Raw genomic sequence first — 22,189 nt, 5'->3', positions numbered from 1 at the left:
TGGAGCATGGCTACAGGGCTGCCTGGGTGGCTTGGCACTGGGCAGTGCGGGAGCAAGGGCGCTGGTGGACCGGCAGGGGTTGGGAGTGTTGGGGTGGGTGTTGCTGATGAATCCTGCAGCCAGGTGGGCATTCATTGTGCTAGCGTGGCTGTCTGTAGCTGCTAGGGGAAGTGTTCCCGCTGACTGACAGCTCCCTGTGGCTGACACCTGGGCCTCTCGGGTAGGATAAGCAGGTGTGGTAAAATGCCAAATCAGAACATGGAAAAGGGAGACGACGCGTCCTATGGTGCAGGTGTGGCTGGTGATGGGCCGAGCTGGAGTGCTGTGGGTCCTCGGTCAGCCAGCCCTTCCTGGCAGTCTGCGTGCTCTGTGGGGTCTGTCAGTCAGCTGTGTGTGTCAGCATCTGTGTGCCAGCCTGCCCTGCTTGTGTCAGTCAGCGCTGCGTGTGGCAGCCCTGTGTGGTCTGTGCAAGGCCGCAGAGCCGCCCTTTGCTCTGGCCTCCAGGCTCTGCGTGCTGCCGGTGGTGAGCCTGCTGACCCGAAGCCTGCCCGAGAGGATTCTCCTGTAATCCGCTCTGCCGGTGCTCCCTTGAAGGGGTTTAAAGAGAAAGCGTCGCCCCCGCCCCCGTGGGGTTAATGTTTCCCGTGTCTTGCATTGCTGGGTGGGTGTCCATGTGTGGCTAAGGTGCTGCTGGAATCTTGGGCTACACTGCTGTGTCCATGTCTCAGTGATGGTGGGAGTCCTGGTGCCGCTTCCCAGGCTGGTAGTACCTGCCTTGGGGCACCCTTGGAGGGCACTACTGGTGGCACAGATGCCCGTGCGGGAGATCCAGCCTGAAGTGCAACCTCTGGCTTTAGCAAGAGGACGAGTGGATAGAAGATCTCTGCCTTCCACACAAGAGTAGAAGTTAAAACGGTCAGGATGTGGCCTTCCTGGTCTGTTGGCCCCAGTGGGCGTGGGCTGCAGGTGGTCCTGGCTCTGTGACACTCATAGTCACAGGGGGTCAGCCCTCAGTAGGGGGTGCAATGCACGTGTGACTTGGCCCTCCTCGTGCATGGGGTATCTGGGGTCTTGCTTGGCGAGCCTTGCGGGAGCGCGCAATGGTAGTTGTGTTCAGCAGTAAACTAGTATTAGTTGCTAATCAGTTCATTCTTTTTAAAGAATTTTAAGCATTGAACTTTAATTTTTTAAAAGACTTATTTATTTTCATTGGAAAGGCAAAATTATAGAGAGAGGGGAGATGAAGAGTGAGAGACCTTTCACCCACTGATTCACACTCAAATGGCTGGAGTGGCTGGAGCTAGCTGAGCCAGTCTGAAGCAAGGAGCCAGAAGCTTCTTTCCTGGTCCTAATGTGGTTTTGGGGTATCTTCTGCTGTTTTCTACTCCACAAGCAGGGGGCTGGATGGGAGTGAAGCAGCCAGGGCATGAACCAGCACCCACATGGAATGCCGGTGCCACAGGCAGGTGCAAGATGAGTCTACCATGCCACACTGACCCCTCAAATTTGTTTAGACAGAGAGAGGAAGCTACAGAGAGACAGGGGTCTTTGAAACTTGCTTCACTGCCCAGTTGGTTGCAGTGGCCAGCCCTGGGCCAGGCGGAAGCCAGGAGCCAGGAGTTTGTTCTGGGCCTCCCACATGGAGCGGATGCCCAAACACTTGGGCCATTGTGCACTGCTTTTCCTAGGCCCTTAGTGGGGAGCTGGGTCGAAAGTGGAGTGACCGGGACACGATGCAGCAGGCATATTTATTGCATGTTGGCCTCCCAGGGTGTGGCTCTCCCAGCTATGTCACAGCGTTGGCCCCAGGGAAGACATTAGCAGACATCTGGCGGCCTTCCAGTTCCAAAGCTGTGGTAAAAAGGTGGAATTAAGAAGCTGTACTGGGGGCCAGCACCATGGTGTGGTGGACTAAGCTTCCACTTTTGGCTCTGGCATTTGGAGTGGACCTAGGTTCAGGTCGTGGCTGCTCTACTTCCCCTCCAGTTCCCTGCTTATGACTGGGGAGGGCAGTGGAGGATGGCCCATGTCCTTGGGACGCTGCGCCACACGGGAGTGCCGGGAGATCAGTTCCAGCCATTGTGGCCATTTGAGGGGTGAACCAGCGGATGGATCATTCTTTCTCTCTGTTTTTCTTCTACCCTCTGTAATTCTGCCTTTCAGATGAAAACCAAACTTTAAAAAAATGGTGCTGTTGGACCATCCCCTGGCAGAGGGATGCATCACGGGTCTGCTGTGTCCTTGCATCAGCTGGCCGCAGCAGGCCTGAGCCGGGAGCCCTGGGCCACCCGCACGCAGTGGCCTATGATGGAGTGAAGGTGAACTAAAGGCCTGTCTGTGTTTTTCAGGCAAAAGCAAAGAGGCCGAGATAAAGAGGATCAACAAGGAGCTGGCGAACATTCGGTCTAAGTTCAAAGGTGAGTGGCCGGGCGGTGCCGGGGCGGTGGGGCCTGCCGTGGGATGCCTTCTGCCCTCACGTGCCTCTGGGTCGGGTGCATGCTAGATGGTGACCTGCTCAGGGCACGGGCAGCTGTGAGGATGCAAGCTGGCCTGCCTTCCAGTGCCACCCCCTTTTAAAAAATATATCTGTTTGTTTTGGAAGTCAGAGAGAGAATGTTACACCCATGCGTGTACATCCACACCTGTGTGTGTACACCCACACCCACGCATGTACACCCACGCATGTACACCCAGACCACATGTATACACCCCACATACCCACGTGTACACCCTCACACACGTGTTTACCCACACCTATGTGTGTATACTGCACACCCATGTGTGTACACCCACAGCCATGCAGACTGAGCTGCTGTCCCCTGGCTTGTTCCTCAGATGGCCAAAAGCCGCGGACAGGCTCAGGCCAGGAGCTTCATCTGGAATGCGATGCTTGGCTGTTCTCTGCTGCCTTTCCGCAGGCAGTAATGGGAAGTTGGGCCAAAAGTGGACCAGCTGGGATGGGAACTGCTGCTTGTATGGGATGCCAGCTGCAGGTGGACACTTAGCCCAATATGCCACAGTTCAGGCCCCTGGATGCCAGCCAGCCAAGCTGTTTCCCTCAGTGCTGGCCCCTGGTGCCAGCCTGCCCAGCCATTTCCCTCAGTGCTGGCCCCTGGTGCCAGCCTGCCCAGCCATTTCCCACAGTGCTGGCCCCCAGGGGAGTAGAACACCCTTTTCTGTCTCTCCCTCTTTCTGACTTTCTAAATAAATCATTAATGAGAAAACGTAGTGCTAGAGGTTTGAGCATGGACGTATGTCCCAAGCAGGAGTGGAATGTGGCGTGTCCACCTGCTGTGATGGGGCTGGCTCTTCCACCTTGTGGCCATGGAGAACCAGGGTGTGAGTGGAGGTCTTGATGCAACTGCCACCTGTTGTGGGCGTGAGCCCAGCGTGGGAGTGCAGCTCCAGCAGGGGTCTGGCTGCCTGGCACTGAAGCCCTGCGGCCCTGCTGTCTTCCTGTGGGATTGCGCCGCATGGAGGCCCCTTGGCCTTCCTGCCAGCACTTGTTGTCACAGTTAGAGGGAGCAGAGACAGGAGGGAGGGTGCATGTCACCCCTCCCCCATCTGCACTTGCAGCTGGGGCCTGGCTGAATCTGGAGCTGAGCACTCAGCCTGGGTCCCTTGCATGGGCAGCACGAGCCCGTTTCCAGAACCATCCTTCTGCCTCTGGTGTCTGCACTAGAAGCACGCGGGGTCTGAGGCCAGTGTGGGAGGGGACATGGTGCGTGCCAGACCTCAGTCTGCCTGTGTATTGGCAGGCGTGGAGTGGGAAGTTGTTTATTTATTAGAAGGAAGAGTTACAGAGGGAAAGATAAATCCAGGTCTTCCAGCTGCTGCTTCTCCCCACATGTCACAGAGGGCACCATGAGCCAGGAGCTGAGGGAGCCGGTGCTGTGGGAGGAGATGGCTGAGGGAGCCGGTGCTGTGGGAGGAGATGGCTGAGGGAGCCGGTGCTGAGGGAGGAGATGGCTGAGGGAGCCGGTGCTGAGGGAGGAGATGGCTGAGGGAGCCGGTGCTGAGGGAGGAGATGGCTGAGGGAGCCGGTGCTGAGGGAGATGGCTGAGGGAGCCGGTGCTGAGGGAGGAGATGGCTGAGGGAGCCGGTGCTGAGGGAGCCGGTGCTGAGGGAGGAGATGGCTGAGGGAGCCGGTGCTGAGGGAGGAGATGGCTGAGGGAGCCGGTGCTGAGGGAGGAGATGGCTGAGGGAGCCGGTGCTGAGGGAGCCGGTGCTGAGGGAGGAGATGGCTGAGGGAGCCGGTGCTGAGGGAGATGGCTGAGGGAGCCGGTGCTGAGGGAGGAGATGGCTGAGGGAGCCGGTGCTGAGGGAGGAGATGGCTGAGGGAGCCGGTGCTGAGGGAGCCGGTGCTGAGGGAGGAGATGGCTGAGGGAGCCGGTGCTGAGGGAGATGGCTGAGGGAGCCGGTGCTGAGGGAGGAGATGGCTGAGGGAGCCGGTGCTGAGGGAGGAGATGGCTGAGGGAGCCGGTGCTGAGGGAGGAGATGGCTGAGGGAGCCGGTGCTGAGGGAGGAGATGGCTGAGGGAGCCGGTGCTGTGGGAGGAGATGGCTGAGGGAGGAGATGGCTGTGGGAGCCGGTGCTGTGGGAGATGGCTGAGGGAGCCGGTGCTGAGGGAGGAGATGGCTGAGGGAGCCGGTGCTGAGGGAGGAGATGGCTGAGGGAGCCGGTGCTGAGGGAGGAGATGGCCGAGGGAGCCGGTGCTGTGTGTGGATCTTCTCAGGCTTTGCATGGTGTTGGGTGGAGATTGTGTTGATATGGGCGTTGACCCACATGCAGCTGCTCTAGAATAGCTGGTGCCGGAGCAGTTTTGTAGGCCGCACGATGGCTGGGGGCACGATGTGGCTGGCCCTGTGCGCCCCTCCCTGTCTGCCCGGAGGAAGGGTCAGCAATGGCGTCTGCGTTGTGCAGCCCAGACGTTACTGAGACTCAGCCTTGCTCTGGATGCTGGCGTCAAAACCTGGTTGGGCCCAATACAGAGCTGGTGGTTTTGAAGAGAATCAGCGTGGGAGAGGACACACAGCAAGTTGGGTGGTTCCCACGTAAGAGGGAAGCAGTTTACAATGAGGCGCTTGTCCCTGGGACACGAGTGGCCTACTCCTTAGCGAACCCAGTCTGCCCACCCTGACCCAAGGTGCCTTTGTGCATGTCCCACCCCTCCTGAGCCAGCTCAGGTTGCAGCCCTGCTTGTGGTCCCAAAGAACTGTGCCCCCAGGCCCCTGGCATTAGGGCATTCTCTGTGAAGTGAGGTTTGATGTCTTGCAGGGATGGGTTTGCCCTGCCAGTCCACGGTGGGCTCATCTGCTCAGTAATTGCCCCTGGAGCGGTTGGCTTGGGGTGGCCCTTGTGGTGTGTGGGCAGGGCCCCCATGTGGGACACCAGCACCTGACTCCCAGCTGTGATGCTGACGGGCTTGGGAGGGCAGCGGAGGACAGCCCGAATCCTGCGTCCCTGGCCTGTCCCCGGCCCACGGGGGAGGCCTGTGAGGGCAGCTGAAGACGGCCCAAGTCCTGAGTCCCCGGCCTGTCCCCGGCCCATGGGGGAGGTGTGGGTAGTTTCTGGCCCTAGAGCATGTGCTGCCCCAGCTCCAGCTGTTACAGCCATTGGGGAGTGAATCAGTGGTGGGCAACTTCTGACCACCTATGACCCTTCTGGATCTTTCAGAAAGAAACGCGTCAGCCCTGGGTGGCTTCGCAGGTTCTTTAGCCACAGGAGGGATTGAGTGAGGCCGAGGTTGACTCTGTGCCACAGCCTCGGCCCGACCTTCCTGGGAGGTGGAACCTGGGATGCCAGGCGTGCCAGCTTGTGGGTTTGAAAGTCTCGGCTCAGTGCTTTGCCCGCGGCCCCTCCCGCTGCTGCCCTGGCCTTCGCTGGCCCGTGAGGTGACTCCTGCCCTGCTCTGTAGGTGACAAGGCTCTTGATGGCTACAGTAAGAAGAAGTATGTCTGCAAGTTGCTCTTCATCTTCCTCCTCGGTCACGACATTGACTTTGGACACATGGAGGCTGTAAACCTGCTCAGCTCCAACAGATACACGGAGAAGCAGATTGTGAGTGCCGTGGGGGCCGGGCCCGAGTGGGGCTGCTGCAGGCTGTGCACCCTTGAGCAGGGGCCTGTCCCCTGCTGGGTGGCCCAGTGCTCCCGGGGCTGGTGCTGTACGCGGCGCACACGGCAGGTGCGGTGCTGGGGCGGTGGGGTCACTGCGTGGTGCGTCCTCTCCACACAGGGCTACCTCTTCATCTCTGTGCTGGTGAACTCCAACAGCGAGCTCATCCGCCTCATCAACAACGCCATCAAGAACGACCTGGCCAGCCGGAACCCCACCTTCATGGGCCTGGCCCTGCACTGCATCGCCAACGTGGGCAGCCGCGAGATGGCCGAGGCGTTCGCCGGGGAGATCCCCAAGATCCTCGTAGCAGGGTGTGTACTGGTCATGGGCGGGCAGGGCCCCGTCTGGTTAGCGGTCATGGGCGGGCAGGGCCCCCTTCTGGTCAGTGGTCTCAGGTGAGCAGTGTGCCATATAGTGAGCTATCACTGTTGGGTAGTGTGTCCCCATGGTGAAGTGGTCACGTGTGGGCAGGGCAGCCTCATGGCCAGTGGTCACAGATGGGCAGTGTGTCCCCATGGTGAAGTGGTCACGTGTGGGCAGGAGAGCCTCATGGCCAGTGGTCACAGTTGGGCAGTGTGTCCTCATGGTGAAGTGGTCACAGATGGGCAGGGCAGCCTCATGGCCAGTGGTCACAGTTGGGCAGTGTGTCCTCATGGTGAAGTGGTCACGTGTGGACAGCGTGCCCTCGTGGTTAGTGGTCAAGGATGAGCTGTGTGGACCTCATGATGTGTAACCTTCACTCTCCTGTGGCTGGTGAGGTTTTGGGCTACAGGGCAAGTTTAGTCTTCCCCGCCCAGCACTGCTGAGACTTGGAGGGTGGACATAGGAGGGGAGTCTTTCCCCCACTGTGGGTTCAGACCTCAGCATGATGCTGGCACCCAGGAGGAGATGGATAGCCTGGTTTACTCTGGACCAGGCTGGTGTGGACTGGCCTATTGGGGTCCTCCCGTCCCGCGGAAGAAATCACCCGACACTTGAGAGAGTCTCCGAGGCGCTTTATTCCGATCTTCCGTTGAAACCGTTATGACCGTTAAGCTCCAGCCCCTCCCTCGCCAAGCCCCCGCTTAACTGTCAAACTTGTCCAATCAGCTTAAAGATCACCAAGGCACACCAATCAGGGCAAAGGGCCAATCACAGGGCAGGAAATGGTCAGTGCCCCAACACTGGCTGAGCAGAGTTGGCAGCCTACAGGGAAGTGGGTGGACATAGCCCCCTCCCGCGTGGCAGACTGGAGGAGGTGGTGGAAGGCTTTGGAGAAACAGGTCCCCCCATGCACAGGGTCCACCCAGGGGCTGCGGGCTGTGTGTGCCTGGGAGGCCATGGATGGAGTCTGCCCAGGGGGCTGTGTGTGCCTGGGAGGCCATGGATGGAGTCTGCCCTGGGGGCTGTGGACAGTCTGCCCAGGGGGCCATGGGCTGGGTTTGCCCAGGAGGCCGTGGACAGTCTGCCCAGGGGGCCATGGGCTGGGTTTGCCCAGGAAGCTTTGTGCAAGATCTGCTGTCCTGCTTGTCCCCATGGAAGTGCTGCTGCCCTCTGGTGGCGGATACCGGGGTATTGCTCAAGTTGCCAGGATGGAGACAGTGCGACTGAGGGGTGGGGCTAGGCAGGACTGGACATGGGGAGGCTTGCTGGCTTGGAGCCAGTGTGCCCTCAACTCCTCGCCTACTGATGCCACAGCACATCTCAGTGAGGCCCCTGGACCTGCTGCCTCTAGGCACTGATGCCCTATCCTTTGCTCAGCACGCGTCCTGGTCTCTGTAGGCTCCTAGGGTCTGATTTTATGTGTGGAAAGAGCTTGTGGTCAAAGAGGTGCTTAAATAAGCAGTAGTTGGGAGCCTGACCATGATGCTGGGGTGTCACACAGGGCTCCCCAGGCTGCAGGGTCCCCCAGGCTGCAGGATCCCTGACTGATGCTGGGGTGTCACACAGGGTCCCCCAGGCTGCAGGGTCCCTGACTGATGCTGGGGTGTCACACAGGGTTCCCCAGGCTGCAGGGTCCCTGACTGATGCTGGGGTGTCACACAGGGTCCCCCAGGCTGCAGGGTCCCTGACCGTGATGCTGGGGTGTCACACAGGGTTCCCCAGGCTGCAGGGTCCCTGACTGTGATGCTGGGGTGTCACAGGGTCCCCCAGGCTGCAGGGTCCCTGACCGTGATGCTGGGGTGTCACAGGGTCCCCCAGGCTGCAGGGTCCCTGACTGATGCTGGGGTGTCACACAGGGTCCCCTAGGCTGCAGGGTCCCTGACTGATGCTGGGGTGTCACACAGGGTCCCCCAGGCTGCAGGGTCCCTGACCGTGATGCTGGGGTGTCACACAGGGTCCCCCAGGCTGCAGGGTCCCTGACCATGATGCTGGGGTGTCACAGGGTTCCCCAGGCTGCAGGATCCCTGACTGATGCTGGGTGTCACAGGGTCCCCCAGGCTGCAGGGTCCCTGACCATGATGCTGGGGTGTCACACAGGGTCCCCCAGGCTGCAGGGTCCCTGACCATGATGCTGGGGTGTCACACAGGGTCCCCCAGGCTGCAGGATCCCTGACCATGATGCTGGGGTGTCACACAGGGTCCCCCAGGCTGCAGGATCCCTGACTGTGATGCTGGGGTGTCACACAGGGTCCCCCAGGCTGCAGGGTCCCTGACCATGATGCTGGGGTGTCACACAGGGTCCCCCAGGCTGCAGGATCCCTGACTGTGATGCTGGGGTGTCACACAGGGTCCCCCAGGCTGCAGGGTCCCTGACCATGATGCTGGGGTGTCACAGGGTTCCCCAGGCTGCAGGGTCCCTGACCATGATGCTGGGATGTCACACAGGGTCCCCCAGGCTGCAGGATCCCTGACTGATGCTGGGGTGTCACACAGGGTCCCCCAGGCTGCAGGGTCCCTGACTGATGCTGGGGTGTCACACAGGGTCCCCCAGGCTGCAGGGTCCCTGACCATGATGCTGGGGTGTCACACAGGGTTCCCCAGGCTGCAGGGTCCCTGACTGTGATGCTGGGGTGTCACACAGGGTCCCCCAGGCTGCAGGATCCCTGACTGATGCTGGGGTGTCACACAGGGTCCCCTAGGCTGCAGGGTCCCTGACTGATGCTGGGGTGTCACACAGGGTCCCCCAGGCTGCAGGGTCCCTGACCATGATGCTGGGATGTCACACAGGGTCCCCCAGGCTGCAGGTCGCACAGTGCATGTGCAGTTACAGCATCTGGGTGAGCCTGTGGCCCACCGGCTGTTGGCTGTGAAGGAAGGCAAAGCAGTTCCCAGAGAAGCCTGGGCACAGGGCTGTGGCTGGCAGGAGCCGCGGGTGCCTGGGCACAGGGCTGTGGCGGGCAGGAGCCGTGGGTACCTGGGCACAGGGCTGTGGCAGGCAAGGCTGGTGGGTTTCCCTGGCATAGGGTTGTCGTGGGCAGGGTGGGCGGGTTTCCCTGGCACAGGGCTGTGGCGGGCATGGCCTGCATGTCCCTGGGCACAGGGCTGTGGCGGGAAGGTTCTTTGGGTTGCTTGGGTATAGGGTTTGGTGGGCAGGGTCCACAGGTTCCCCTGGCTCAGGGCTATTGTGGGTAGGTCCTTGGGTTCTCCAGGTAAGGTCGTGGGGGCAGTGGGTCCCCGGGCGTAGGGCTGGGCCATCTCCCTGGAGCCGCTCCAGGGGGGCCAGTCATGGAAGGCCTTCTGTTGTCTTGGAACACTCAGACCACATGGAAACACTGGCTACTCCCGGAGAGAAATGACCTACTCTTGAACTCTGGCCGAGGGTGGATGCCTGAGTGAAGTGCCTCGGTCTGGATGCTCCATGGCAGAGGGCGCCTGTGGACGTGTGTCCTCTGCAGCTGGGGCGGCGGCAGGCGCAGAGCAGAATGGAGCCGTCGGGCTGTGCTGTGACAGTAAGGCTGTGTCTGGAGGAGCTGGGGAGGGTGTTGCAAAGTGCAGGCGATCACCTCAGACTCACATGTAGGTGTTAGGAGGTGCTGACATGGGAGGTGCAGACAGCAGCTCCCACTGCACGCCAGGAGCCTCTGCTCTGGGTGGCCGCCGTCAGGGGTTATAATCTCTCCTCCTCCAATCAGGACAGAGTTTCATGCATTCATTAACTAATTAAGTGGCAGGAGGCCCAAGTTGCCCTATAGTTAATTGGGGGAGCCAGGTGTACTGAGCCTCTGGAACCTGTGTCAGGCTGTCGGTGGACTAGATGTTGCTGGATGCTTGGATTGCACAAGAGGAGGAGGGAAAGGCGAGGCATGGAACCTGTTTCAGTGCTGATCAGCCAGCTGCACCCCCTCCCAGGGCAGGCAGGAGCCTGCTGTGGCCTCTGCCCAGGGGAAACACCAGGAGTCGAACCGTGAGCCACCCCTAGACTCTGACTCCGTGTCTGGCTGGCCGTGCTTTGGCTGCAGCACCTAAAATATCTGCTAATGGGCCTGATGTGGGGCCGTGTGCAGGCTGACTGCGATTGCAAACCCAAGGGCAGCCGGCGACCAGGTTCCCGGCTTACCTCTACCTGCAGCAGGTGCACTGAATACAGAGTGAGTCCAGGATGCTGTGCGCAGCACTGGGCCCCGACAGGCCCCCGGGTGCCGTCCTCTGTGGGCCTGTGGGGAGGGAGGGCACCTCCAGAGACCCCCAGCATGTGTTGGGGCCACAGCGGCTGCTCCCTCTGTTGGGGGCTCTTGGCTTACCTGCAGTGCCTCGCCATATCTCAGCTGCCTGTGCCCGCTCTGGGTTTTGTGGGTACCCCAGGACCCAGTCAGCCTGTGCTGGGCTGTTGTGTGTCTCCTGTGGGAGAGGTGAGTGTCCGGGACGTGTGATGGGTGAAGGGTGGCATGAAGCCCAGGCACAGAGGGGAGTGGGGACGGCAGGCCTGCTGGTGTGGAACTTGTAGAGATGTGTAAGCTCCCATTATCCCACCAGAGGGTGCTGGTGTCCTCAAGCTTCAAGGGGAGCTCACACTTTGTCCCTTATCTCCTTTTTCCCACCGGCCCTCACCCCTGCCTCCCCTTGCCCCTGCCTCCCCCTCTCCCACTCAGCCCTCACCGCTGCCTCCCCTTGCCCTTGCCTCCCCCTCCCACTCAACCCTCACCCCTGCCTCCCCTTCCCCCTGCCTCCCCCTCCCACTCAGCCCTCACCCCTGCCTCCCCTTGCCCCTGCCTCCCCCTCTCCCACTCAGCCCTCACCGCTGCCTCCCCTTGCCCTTGCCTCCCCCTCCCACTCAACCCTCACCCCTGCCTCCCCTTCCCCCTGCCTCCCCCTCCCACTCAGCCCTCACCCCTGCCTCCCCTTCCCCCTGCCTCCCCCTCCCACTCAGCCCTCACCCCTGCCTCCCCTTCCCCCTGCCTCCCCCTCCCACTCAGCCCTCACCCCTGCCTCCCCTTCCCCCTGCCTCCCCCTCCCACCCAGCCCTCACCCCTGCCTCTCCTCACGTGCCTCCCCCTCCCACTCAGCCCTCACCCCTGCCTCTCCTCACGTGCCTCCCCCTCCCACTCAGCCCTCACCCCTGCCTCTCCTCACGTGCCTCCCCTCTCCCACTCAGCTCTCACCCCTGGCTCCCCTTCCCCCTGCCTCCCCCTCCCACTCAGCCCTCACCCCTGCCTCTCCTCACGTGCCTCCCCCTCCCACTCAGCCCTCACCCCTGCCTCTCCTCACGTGCCTCCCCTCTCCCACTCAGCTCTCACCCCTGGCTCCCCTTCCCCCTGCCTCCCCCTCCCACTCAGCCCTCACCCCTGCCTCCCCTTCCCCCTGCCTCCCCTCCCACTCTGCCCTCACCCCTGCCTCCCCTTGCCCCTGCCTCCCCTTCCCACTCAGCCCTCACCCCTGCCTCTCCTCACGTGCCTCCCCCTCCCACTCAGCCCTCACCCCTGCCTCTCCTCACGTGCCTCCCCTCTCCCACTCAGCCCTCACCCCTGCCTCCCCTTGCCCCTGCCTCCCCCTTCCACTCAGCCCTCACCCCTGCCTCCCCTTCCCCCTGCCTCCCCCTCCCACCCAGCCCTCACCCCTGCCTCTCCTCACGTGCCTCCCCCTCCCACTCAGCCCTCACCCCTGCCTCCCCTTCCCCCTGCCTCCCCCTCCCACTCAGCCCTCACCCCTGCCTCCCCTTCCCCCTGCCTCCCCCTCCCACCCAGCCCTCACCCCTGCCTCTCCTCACGTGCCTCCCCCTCCCACTCAGCCCTCACCCCTGCCTCTCCTCACGTGCCTCCCCCTCCCACTCAGCCCTCACCCCTGCCTCTCCTCACGTGCCTCCCCTCTCCCACTCAGCTCTCACCCCTGGCTCCCCTTCCCCCTGCCTCCCCCTCCCACTCAGCCCTCACCCCTGCCTCTCCTCACGTGCCTCCCCCTCCCACTCAGCCCTCACCCCTGCCTCTCCTCACGTGCCTCCCCTCTCCCACTCAGCTCTCACCCCTGGCTCCCCTTCCCCCTGCCTCCCCCTCCCACTCAGCCCTCACCCCTGCCTCCCCTTCCCCCTGCCTCCCCTCCCACTCTGCCCTCACCCCTGCCTCCCCTTGCCCCTGCCTCCCCTTCCCACTCAGCCCTCACCCCTGCCTCTCCTCACGTGCCTCCCCCTCCCACTCAGCCCTCACCCCTGCCTCTCCTCACGTGCCTCCCCTCTCCCACTCAGCCCTCACCCCTGCCTCCCCTTGCCCCTGCCTCCCCCTTCCACTCAGCCCTCACCCCTGGCTCCCCTTCCCCCTGCCTCCCCCTCCCACTCAGCCCTCACCCCTGCCTCTCCTCACGTGCCTCCCCCTCCCACTCAGCCCTCACCCCTGCCTCTCCTCATGTGCCTCATCAGGCAGTAGGCCCTCAAGGTGTCTGTCCCTGCTGCTCAGGGGAGAGAAGGCAAGGGGCCAGAACTCTGGCAGAGAGAGCTCTGAGATATTTTATTTTATTTATTTGGAAAGTCAGATATATTAGAGAGGAGGAGAGACAGAGAGGAAGATCTTCCATCCACTGGTTCACTTTCCAAGTAGCTGCATCCGCCAGGGCTGAGGTAATTTGAAGCCAGGAGCCACCTCTGGGTCTCCACGTAGGTGCAGGGTCCCAAGGCCTTGGGCTGTCCTGGACTGCTTTCCCAGGCCACAAGCAGGGAGCTGGATGGGAATGGAACAGTGGGACAAGAACTGGCGCCCAGGTGGGATCCAGCACAAGCAAGGAGAGGATTGTCACTAGGCTGCCTGCCACACCAGCCTGCCAGGCTGTTTTCTTTTCTTTTCTTTTTTTTTTTTTAAGATTTATTTATTTATTTTTTATTACAAAGTCAGATATACAGAGAGGAGGAGAGACAGAGAGGAAGATCTTCCATCCGACGATTCACTCCCCAAATGACCGTAATGGCTGGCGCTGCGTCGATCTGAAGCCGGGAACCAGGAACCTCTTCTGGGTCTCCCATGCGGATGCAGGGTCACAAAGCTTTGGGCTGTCCTCGACTGCTTTCCCAGGCCACAAGCAGGGAGCTGGATGGGAAGTAGAGCTGCCAGGATTAGAGCCGGCGCCGATATGGGATCCCGGCACATTCAAGGCAAGGACTTTAGCCGCTAGGCCATGGTGCCAGGCCCCAAGCTGTTTTCTTAAAGCTATATTTATTTGAAGGTCAGAGAGAGAGATCTTCCATCTGTTGGTTTACTTCCCAAATTTTCACAATGGTTAGGGCTGGGCCAGGCAACAGCCAGGAGTCAGGAGCCTCTTCCAGGTCTCTCCTGTGGGTGCAGGGTCCCAAGGCTTTGGGCCGTACTTGATTGCTTTCCCAGGCCACAGGCAGGGAGCTGGATGGGAAGGGGAGGAGCTGGGACATGAACTGGTGCCCATTTGGGGTGCTGGAGTCCCATGGGCGGCTCTGCCCGCTGCCCCACAGTGCTTCCCCAGCTGAAGCTGCTTTGGAGGCAAGACAGGAGACAGCCAGTGAGCTCTGGAGTTTGCAGGGCCCCGGGGCTGGGCTGGCTGCTGGGGTGCTGGCCTGGGCACGGGGGCATCGAGTGGACGCGCTCAGTGCCCAAGGCAGGCTTGCTCAGAGCAACTGGGGAATGTGGGGGTGGTGCCAGAGGTTGCCGGCAGTGCTGTCCCAGGCTGCCCGGCCTGTGCTTGGGGTCCATGGGGCAGAGCTGAGGGGAGAGGAGCTGGCGCGAAGCGGCCTTGTCGGGGGCCTTCTGGCCTGCTGCTGAGCTCATGGGGATGCCCAGCTCATGGGGGCCCCGGGGGCTGGACCGGCTGCTGGCAAGTGCCCGTGCCATCTGTCTTTCAGAGACACTATGGATAGTGTGAAGCAGAGTGCCGCCCTGTGTCTGCTGCGCTTGTATAGAACATCCCCTGACCTCGTGCCCATGGGTGACTGGACATCCCGAGTGGTCCACCTCCTCAATGACCAGCATCTGGTAAGCGCTTCTGCACTCAGTCCACCCTGACCCACCAGACAGCTGCTGTGGGGGATGGTCAGTGTGGGGGATGGTCAGTGTGGGGGGATGGTCAGTGTGGGGGACGGTTAGTGTGGGGGATGGTCAGTGTGGGGGACGGATAGTGTGGGGGGGGACGGTCAGTGTGAGGGGATGGTCAGTGTGGGGGATGGCTGCTGTGGGGGATGGTCAGTGTGGGGGACGGATAGTGTGGGGGGGATGGTCAGTGTGGGGGATGGCTGCTGTGGGGGATGGCCAGTGTTGGGGACAGCTGCTGTTGGGGGATGACCACTGTGGGGGATGGCCAGTGTGGGGGATGGCCAGTGTTGGGGAAGGCCGCTGTGGGGGATGGTCAGTGTGGGGGATGGTCGTTCTGGGGGATGGTCAATGTGGGGGATGGTCAGTGTGGGGGGATGGTCAGTGTGGGGGACGGTTAGTGTGGGGGATGGCTGCTGTGGGGGGATGGTCAGTGTGGGGGATGGCTGCTGTGGGGGGATGGTCAGTGTGGGGGATGGCTGCTGTGGGGGGATGGTCAGTGTGGGGGATGGCTGCTGTGGGGGGATGGTCAGTGTGGGGGATGGCCAGTGTAGGGGATGGCCATTGTTGGGGATGACCGCTGTGGGGGATGACCACTGTGGGGGATGGCCAGTGTTGGGGAAGGCCACTATGGGGGATGGCCAGTGTGGGGGATGGTCGTTCTAGGGGATGGTCAGTATGGGGGATGGTCGTTCTGGGGGATGGCCAGTGTGGGGGATGGCCAGTGTTGGGGACAGCTGCTGTTGGGGGATGACCACTATGGGGGATGGCCAGTGTGGGGGATGGCCAGTGTTGGGGAAGGCCGCTGTGGGGGATGACCACTGTGGGGGATGGTCGTTCTGGGGGATGGTCAGTGTGGGGATAATTGCAGTAGCACAGCCCAGTGTGGCGTGGGGTGTGTGTGACCTCCCAGTTGCACTGTCAGAAGGCGCAGTGTGGGGTGCGAGGCCCCTGTCCCCGGGCTGTTTCCGGACATCCTGGAAGGGGGCCCATAGGACGCAGAGACCAAGAGCAGCAGGTGGCAGGTCATTCTCTCGGCGGCCCTGCTTAGGGCTGGTGCGACACGTTTTGTGTGCAGTCACTTCACATGGCTGAGCACAGCACCATGGACGCGTCGGGTTACGCTGAGAGTAGTGTGCAACTGAGCGCAGCCCCGTGGACACGTAGGGACCCTCTGCATGGCCATGTATACGCGTGGCCCTTTGCGGCTAGGCAGTGAGCTCAGCCCCCATTTGCACACAGCAGTGGAGGTTGGACACGGGCAGTGCCAGGTGCTGCCCACACTCCAGGGCAGGCCCCATGAGGTCACCGGTGTAGCGGGGCCTGTCCTGCCTGGGTTCTGTGCGTAACCCGGAAACCACGAGTCCATGTGTCCTGCCCAGTGGCTGGCGGAGTGTGCTGGCCAGTTCCTGCTGTCCCAGAACTGAATTCCCCCACGGGGACACTTGAGACGTCTCTGCACGTGGGAGTGTGTTGCCATGAGACCTTCTGGGCTGCGTGCGTGGGGTTTTGAGACCCCGGCCTGCCTGTGCACCCTGACAGACCCCCGGGTTACACACAGAACCCACTACCTGAAGAGCCCTGGGCTCAGAATCCAGGCCTTGGCACAGGCGTCCTGTGAGATGCTGGCAGGCATTGACTGTGGTGTGGCCTGAGCCGGGCACAGCCCAGGGAGGAGGGGAGCCCCAGATGGGAGAGGGTGAGGAGTGTGGGTGGTATGGGTCAAGTCTTACCCATGGGGTGAAACAGGCTCACAGTTACTGGCACCTGCACTGGTCAGACCCTGGGTGGCAACTGGCACCAGGCCAGACAAGCTGGGGGGTCTGTCGGGGGGACAGGCGGGGTGTCTGTCAGGGGGACAGGCGGGGGTCTGTCAGGGGGACAGGCGGGGGGTCTGTCAGGGGGGCTAGGCTGGGGGTCTGTCAGGGGGGACAGGCGGGGGGGCTGTCAGGGGGGACAGGCGGGGGGTCTGTCACAGGGGGGACAGGCGGGGGTCTGTCAGGGGGGACAGGCATGGGTCTGTCAGGGGGGACAGGCGGGGGGGCTGTCAGGGGGGACAGGCAGGCGGGGGGTCTGTCAGGGGGGAACAGGCGGGGGGTCTGTTGGGGGGACAGGCGGGGGGTCTGTCGGGGGAACAGGCGGGGGGTCTGTCAGGGAGGACAGGCATGGGTCTGTCGGGGGGACAGGCGGGGGGTCTGTCAGGGGGGACAGGCGGGGGGGCTGTCAGGGGGGACAGGCGGGGGGTCTGTCAGGGAGGACAGGCATGGGTCTGTCAGGGGGGACAGGCAGGCGGGGGGGCTGTCAGGGGGGACAGGCGGGGGGTCTGTCGGGGAGGACAGGCGGGGGGTCTGTCAGGGGGAACAGGCGGGGGGTCTGTCGGGGGGGACAGGCGGGGGGTCTGTCAGGGGGAACAGGCGGGGGGTCTGTCAGGGGGGGACAGGCGGGGGGTTTTTCAGGGGGGACAGGCATGTTCCCTGTCCTGTTTCCACTCTGATGGGGGCCGAGCACGTGCCCCGAGGGAGACTCGCTGTCCTGGATACTCTGTGGTGGGCACTCGGCACTCTCCTGGCCCCGAACCTCTGCCGTGGGCCTTGACTTGTCTCCTTGGGCCTCCAGGCTCCAGCCTGGCTGTGTGGGTCCTAAGGCTCAGGGTGATGCTCACAGCTCGCAGCCAGCAGTGCCACTCTCCCTGGCTCTTCCATGTGAGAAATTGCCCCCCACGCTTAGCCTTGGCGGCCTGTGTGAGCAGGGCCTGCGGGTGGGGCTGGGGTGTTTGCAGGCTGCCTGCTGGCTGTGGGCTCAGAGGACTGGGGCAGTGTAGCCACGAGCCCGCCTGGGGCAGGGACTGGTCGTGCAAGGCCACATCTCCCTGTCTGCTCTCTGGTAAAAACTTATTTGAAAGAGAGCTAGAGGCAGAAGTCTCGTACCCACCAATTGACTGTTCTCCAGGGAGGGGGTTGGCTTCTTGCCAGCAGGCCGAGACCACCGACGTGGTGAGGCTGCAGAACCCTGGGGCAGTCTGATGGAGCATGTCTGCATCCAGCAGACAGAGTAGACCACATGGAGCAGCTTATGTAGTAGACCAGGCAGAAGGGCAGTCCCCAGCAGTCCTCCCACCCAGCACTGGCACTGTCATTGGCTGGAAGGCATGTCTAACCCTCTGGAGCCTTCAGTTATGTCAGGTCATGTTGTGCACACAGGGCTGGACGCAGGCCTCAGCTCATGGGCAGATAAGCCGTGAGTCCAGCCTAGCAGGTTGCAGGCTGGCATCCAGGTGCCATCCTCCACACACTTGCAAAATGGATGCCAGAGCCAGTGCTAGGCCAGGCCAGAGCCAGGGGCCACAGCCAGTGGTCGTCCACGTGGTGCAGGCCTGTGAGCCCTTGTCTGCCTGCTTGCGGCACATGTGTAAGCAGGAGGGTAGGATGGGAGTGGAGCTGGACACTGGCCTGAGCGCTGGGGTGTGGCCTGCGACGTGTGGGCTGCAGCAAGGACGCTGACTAGCACACTGGCTGGCTGCTTCCAGCGAGCAGGACAGAGGAAGACGTGTGGGTGGTGGGTCCGCTGGGGCAGCCTGAAGGCTGTGTGTGGTGGCTCAGTCTGGAACTGTCTGTGGGATTGTATTTGGAAAACGAGCTGAAAGTGCGCGGTCTGCTCTGAAACTTGACTGCAATGAGAATGGCTGGCTGCCTCTGTTTTTCAGGGTGTGGTCACGGCTGCCACGAGCCTGATAACGACCCTGGCGCAGAAGAACCCAGAGGAGTTCAAGGCCTCTGTGTCCCTGGCCGTCTCCAGGCTGAGCAGGGTGAGTGGCGCCGGGGCCCAGGTGGGCAGGTGGGCAGGTCAGGGGTTGGTGGGGCAGGTCCAGGCAGGGCAGGGTGGCATGGCAGGGCATGGCAGGTGGGCCTGGACTGTGGTGTGGGCATGGCAGGTGAGTAGGGTCAGGAATGATAGGTGGACAGGGGTGTGGTGTGGGTGTGGCAGGTGGGCAGGGGCCGGGCAGGTGGGCATTAACTGTGGTGAGGGCGTAGGCTGTGGTGTGTGTAGCAGGTGGGCTGTGGTATGGCAGGTGGGGGTTGGGCATTCAGATGGGGAGGGCGTGGACATGGCAGGGCATGGGTTGTGGTGTGGGCATGACAGTGTGACAGGTCAAGGTTGGGCAGGCCAGGTGAGCGGGGTATGGGTGGGGCAAGATTGGTGTGGGCTAAGCAGGTGCGTGTGGGGCAGGGGTGGAGAGGGCGTGTGGATGCGGACTGCTGTGCTCTGTTGGGGTGTGACTTTAGAGTGTATGGGACTTGGTCTGGCTGTGAATTTGGCGGTGAAGATAGGCTGGTGGCCCAGGTTAGTCTCTCACTCTAGCTTCTTCCTAGTGTGGGACCCAGGGCAGAGGGGAGGCCCCAGTGTGGGACTGCACCCCTCCTGGGAGTGGGGTGGGGTTCTGATGGTGTGTGGGACCCAGGGCAGAGGGGAGGCCTCAGCATGGGACTGCACCCCTCCTGGGAGTGGGGTGGGGTTCTGATGGTGTGTGGGACCCAGGGCAGAGGGGAGGCCCCAGTGTGGGACTGCACCCCTCCTGGGAGTGGGGTGGGGTTCTGATGGTGTGTGGGACCCAGGGCAGAGGGGAGGCCCCAGTGTGGGACTGCACCCCGCCTGGGAGTGGGGTGGGGTTGTTTTTTTCTGCCTGTGCCCTGTTTCTTTCGTGGCACTGGGAGTGTTTGGGTCGTGGACAGAGATAGGAGCCCCCCCATCCCTTTCTCTGCCTCTGGGCTTCTCACTGTCCATATCTCAAATTACTAAATAGAATAGTTTGTAAAGATTTATTCATTTGTATTGCAAAGTCAGATATACAGAGAGGAAGAGAGACAGAAAGATCTTCCGTCTGCTGATTCACTCCTCAAGTGGCCACGATGGCCGGAGCGATGTCGATCTAAAGCCAGGAGCCAGGAGCTTCTGTGGCTCTGTCAGGTGGTGCAGGGGTGCAAGCTCTTGTCCATTGTCTCTGATGCTTTGCCAGGCCGTGAGCTGGGAGCTGGATGGGAAGTAGAGCAGCTGAGATACAGCAGAGATGTGAGCTGCTTGCTTGAACGGGCTGCCAGTACCACAGGTGGAGGCTGTGCCGTGGCACCCCGCTGGCCTGCATGCACGGTGTGTTTATAAAACGAGATTGTTAGCACTTGGTTTTTCTCCCACCTTGAGAGCGCCCTGTTGACGTGCGCCAGAGTACAGCCACGAGGTGCGAGAGCTCTTGGGAGGCCCTGCTTCCAGCCCGGGCCACGCAGGCAGCACCCTCATGCAGTTGTGGGGTCAGGCCTTGCCTCCCTCTGTGGCTCTCCATCATCTGGTGCTGGCTGCCTTGAATTCTGGATTAGTGGGTCGTGTGATACACGTGTATGTCAGTCTTGGTCTTGTGTACCTGTTGTTGCCTTGTTGTGTGGTGTGGACCCGGCCCTGCCGCTATGCCCTGGACTCCTGGCTGATGCGGCTGTGACAGGCAGGCGTGGACCATCTGTATGTGTTGGTGTGCAGGGTTGATGGGCCTGTCACCCATGGTGGCACTGCTGGGCTGGGGAGGAGGCAGTGCCTGCAGGGCCGTCCTGTCACTCCTGTGGGCTCCGGACAGCCCTGTGCCTACAGGTGGGCTGAGTAGCTGTGGGTGACCAGATGTCTGAGTCAGGAGCTGGTGTCTTCTGCCCCTTTTGCAGCAGGCTGTCTGTTGTCTGTGTTGTAAGAGGAATTCCTTGTTCGGCTGTAGCTGTGTTGGCTAATTACCAACATTATGTTGTTATTGGCCTTCGGACATCAGCTGCTTGTTTGCAGATCTGCTGACCGCACAGCGTGGCTCCTGGCCACCTGCTGGGAGTACTGGGTGACCTTTCCTGTCCTGTAGGTGACCAGCGACCGCACAATGAGTACTCTTAGCATGTAGGTGACAACACTGGAGACCCTTACCTGCCTGGCTCAGCTCTGCACGTAGGACTCTCCTGGACTAGGGAGGGCTAAGGAGATGCCTGCTGGTCCCCCTGCTGTCAGGTCCCTCCTGGTCCCCAAATGGCCAGCCCCTCACACAAACACTTGTGTCTTTCCTGCAGAGCTGGCGCTCACAGAGCCGACATCTGTCTGTCCCACCTTAATGCTGTCCAGTTCAGTTGGGTTTCTTTCAGAGTGTAAACATGGTATATCTCTATTTTAAATGGAAAAATTGGAATAAAGGGAGACAGCAAGGAGAGATCCTCTCTCCCTTGTCCACCCTGTTGGCTGTGTGTCCCGCCCTGGGCCAGGCTCAGGTGGGAAGTGGGCGTGTGCGGGCAGGGCTGGCTGGCAGGTGGAGTAGCTGGGACTCGAGCTGCCACTCACGTGGGATGCCAGCGTCATCTTCTGTGCCACACGTTTTTATTTACTTAGATTGTGTTTCAGCTATTTTTATTCTATTTTTTAAATTGAAAAACAGATTGGGGGAGTAGTGTCCCATGCAGTGGTTACTCCCTAGACGGCTGCAGCAGTCGCTTCTCGGCCTTTTGGCGAAGATCAAGTGCAGATGGCCGCCGTAGCCCGCCCCGGCCAGGATAAGCTGGAAGACAGTAACTCCTTTCGGTCCTCTTCATGGGAAACGGGCCCAGGCACCTTGTCCATCGTGTGCTGCCTTCCTGCCTGTATCAGTGGGAAGTCCAGTGCTGACCCAGCAGTCCGGGGCAATGCAGGTGGCCTAACCTGGGCCAAACTGGGCAGTGAGACACACCAGGGCATGTAGGTGGGCTGGGCCTACCCAGGGGCCAGTGAGACATCTTGGCTGTTACAGTTCTTTGGAGAAATAGCCATTCTGTTCTTGCTGAACTCGGGGGTTTGTTGTGTTGCCAAGTGTCATGAGCTGTCTGTGTGTTCAGCCTGTTTTTTAACAGGTGCTTGAGAGCGCACACACACACACACACACACACATACACACACGCGGGCTCAGCTGTGTGCCCAGGCCGTGTCTGTCTGTCCGTCTCTCTCTCTCTCTCACACACACACGGGCTCAACTGTGTGTCCAGGCCGTACCTGTCTCTCTCTCACACACACTTTGAACTGTGTGACCCTAGAGCTTGTCTCTCTCTCTGTGTCTCTCTCACACATACGCACACACACACACACACACACACACAGAGTTTAGAAATAGCTGCCTCTCTGTTGGCCTTCACCCTGTTACACACAATCATGACATTTTCCGTGAAGTCCGGTTAGTTCTCTCACGGTGCCTTGGCCCCAGCACCGTGTCTCAGAAGTCATCTCCGTGTCCGGGTCTCCTTGACTTCTCTGCTTCTAGGTCTTAGTTTAGGTCTCCATGCTGTGACAGTTTCTGGGCCCTTATCATGATCCAAGTTCTTTTGTTGCCTGCTCTGCCAGCGCCACCTGTTGGAGTGCCTGGGCTGCCTCTTGCTGTGCCCGGGAGGCAGCTGGCAATGGTCCCAGTGCTTGGGATCCTGCCTGCCCCTGGGAGACCTGGGGAGTGTGGGCTCCTGTCCTGCCTGCCCCATGCAGACCTGGGGGAGTGTGGGCTCCTGGTTCCTGTCCTGCCCCATGCAGACCTGGGGGAGTGTGGGCTCCTGGTTCCTGTCCTGCCCCATGCAGACCTGGGGGAGTGTGGGCTCCTGTCCTGCCCCATGCAGACCTGGGGGATTGTGGGCTCCTGTCCT

At 61.4% G+C, this 22,189-nt stretch overlaps 1 protein-coding gene across 2 annotated transcripts in view; it reads left to right on the top strand.

Annotated features, from left to right (window-relative positions):
- AP2A2 (adaptor related protein complex 2 subunit alpha 2) overlaps positions 1–22,189 on the top strand; it is a 67,264-nt gene that overhangs the window by 27,322 nt on the left and 17,753 nt on the right. For both annotated transcript variants that reach the window (XM_040971134.1, XM_040971135.1), the window contains exons 2-6: positions 2,349–2,417; positions 5,918–6,060; positions 6,238–6,431; positions 14,336–14,465; positions 18,223–18,324. In XM_040971134.1, coding sequence (XP_040827068.1) covers positions 2,349–2,417; positions 5,918–6,060; positions 6,238–6,431; positions 14,336–14,465; positions 18,223–18,324 — 638 coding nt within the window. The remainder of the gene's footprint in view (positions 1–2,348; positions 2,418–5,917; positions 6,061–6,237; positions 6,432–14,335; positions 14,466–18,222; positions 18,325–22,189) is intronic.

Source organism: Ochotona curzoniae, unplaced genomic scaffold (genome assembly GCF_017591425.1).
Source record: "Ochotona curzoniae isolate NIBS_2020 unplaced genomic scaffold, NIBS_Ocur_1.0 scaffold_4937, whole genome shotgun sequence".
NCBI lineage: Eukaryota > Metazoa > Chordata > Mammalia > Lagomorpha > Ochotonidae > Ochotona > Ochotona curzoniae.
The sequence above is the reverse complement of the archived record's forward strand: the minus strand, read 5'-3'. Positions and strand labels throughout refer to the sequence as shown.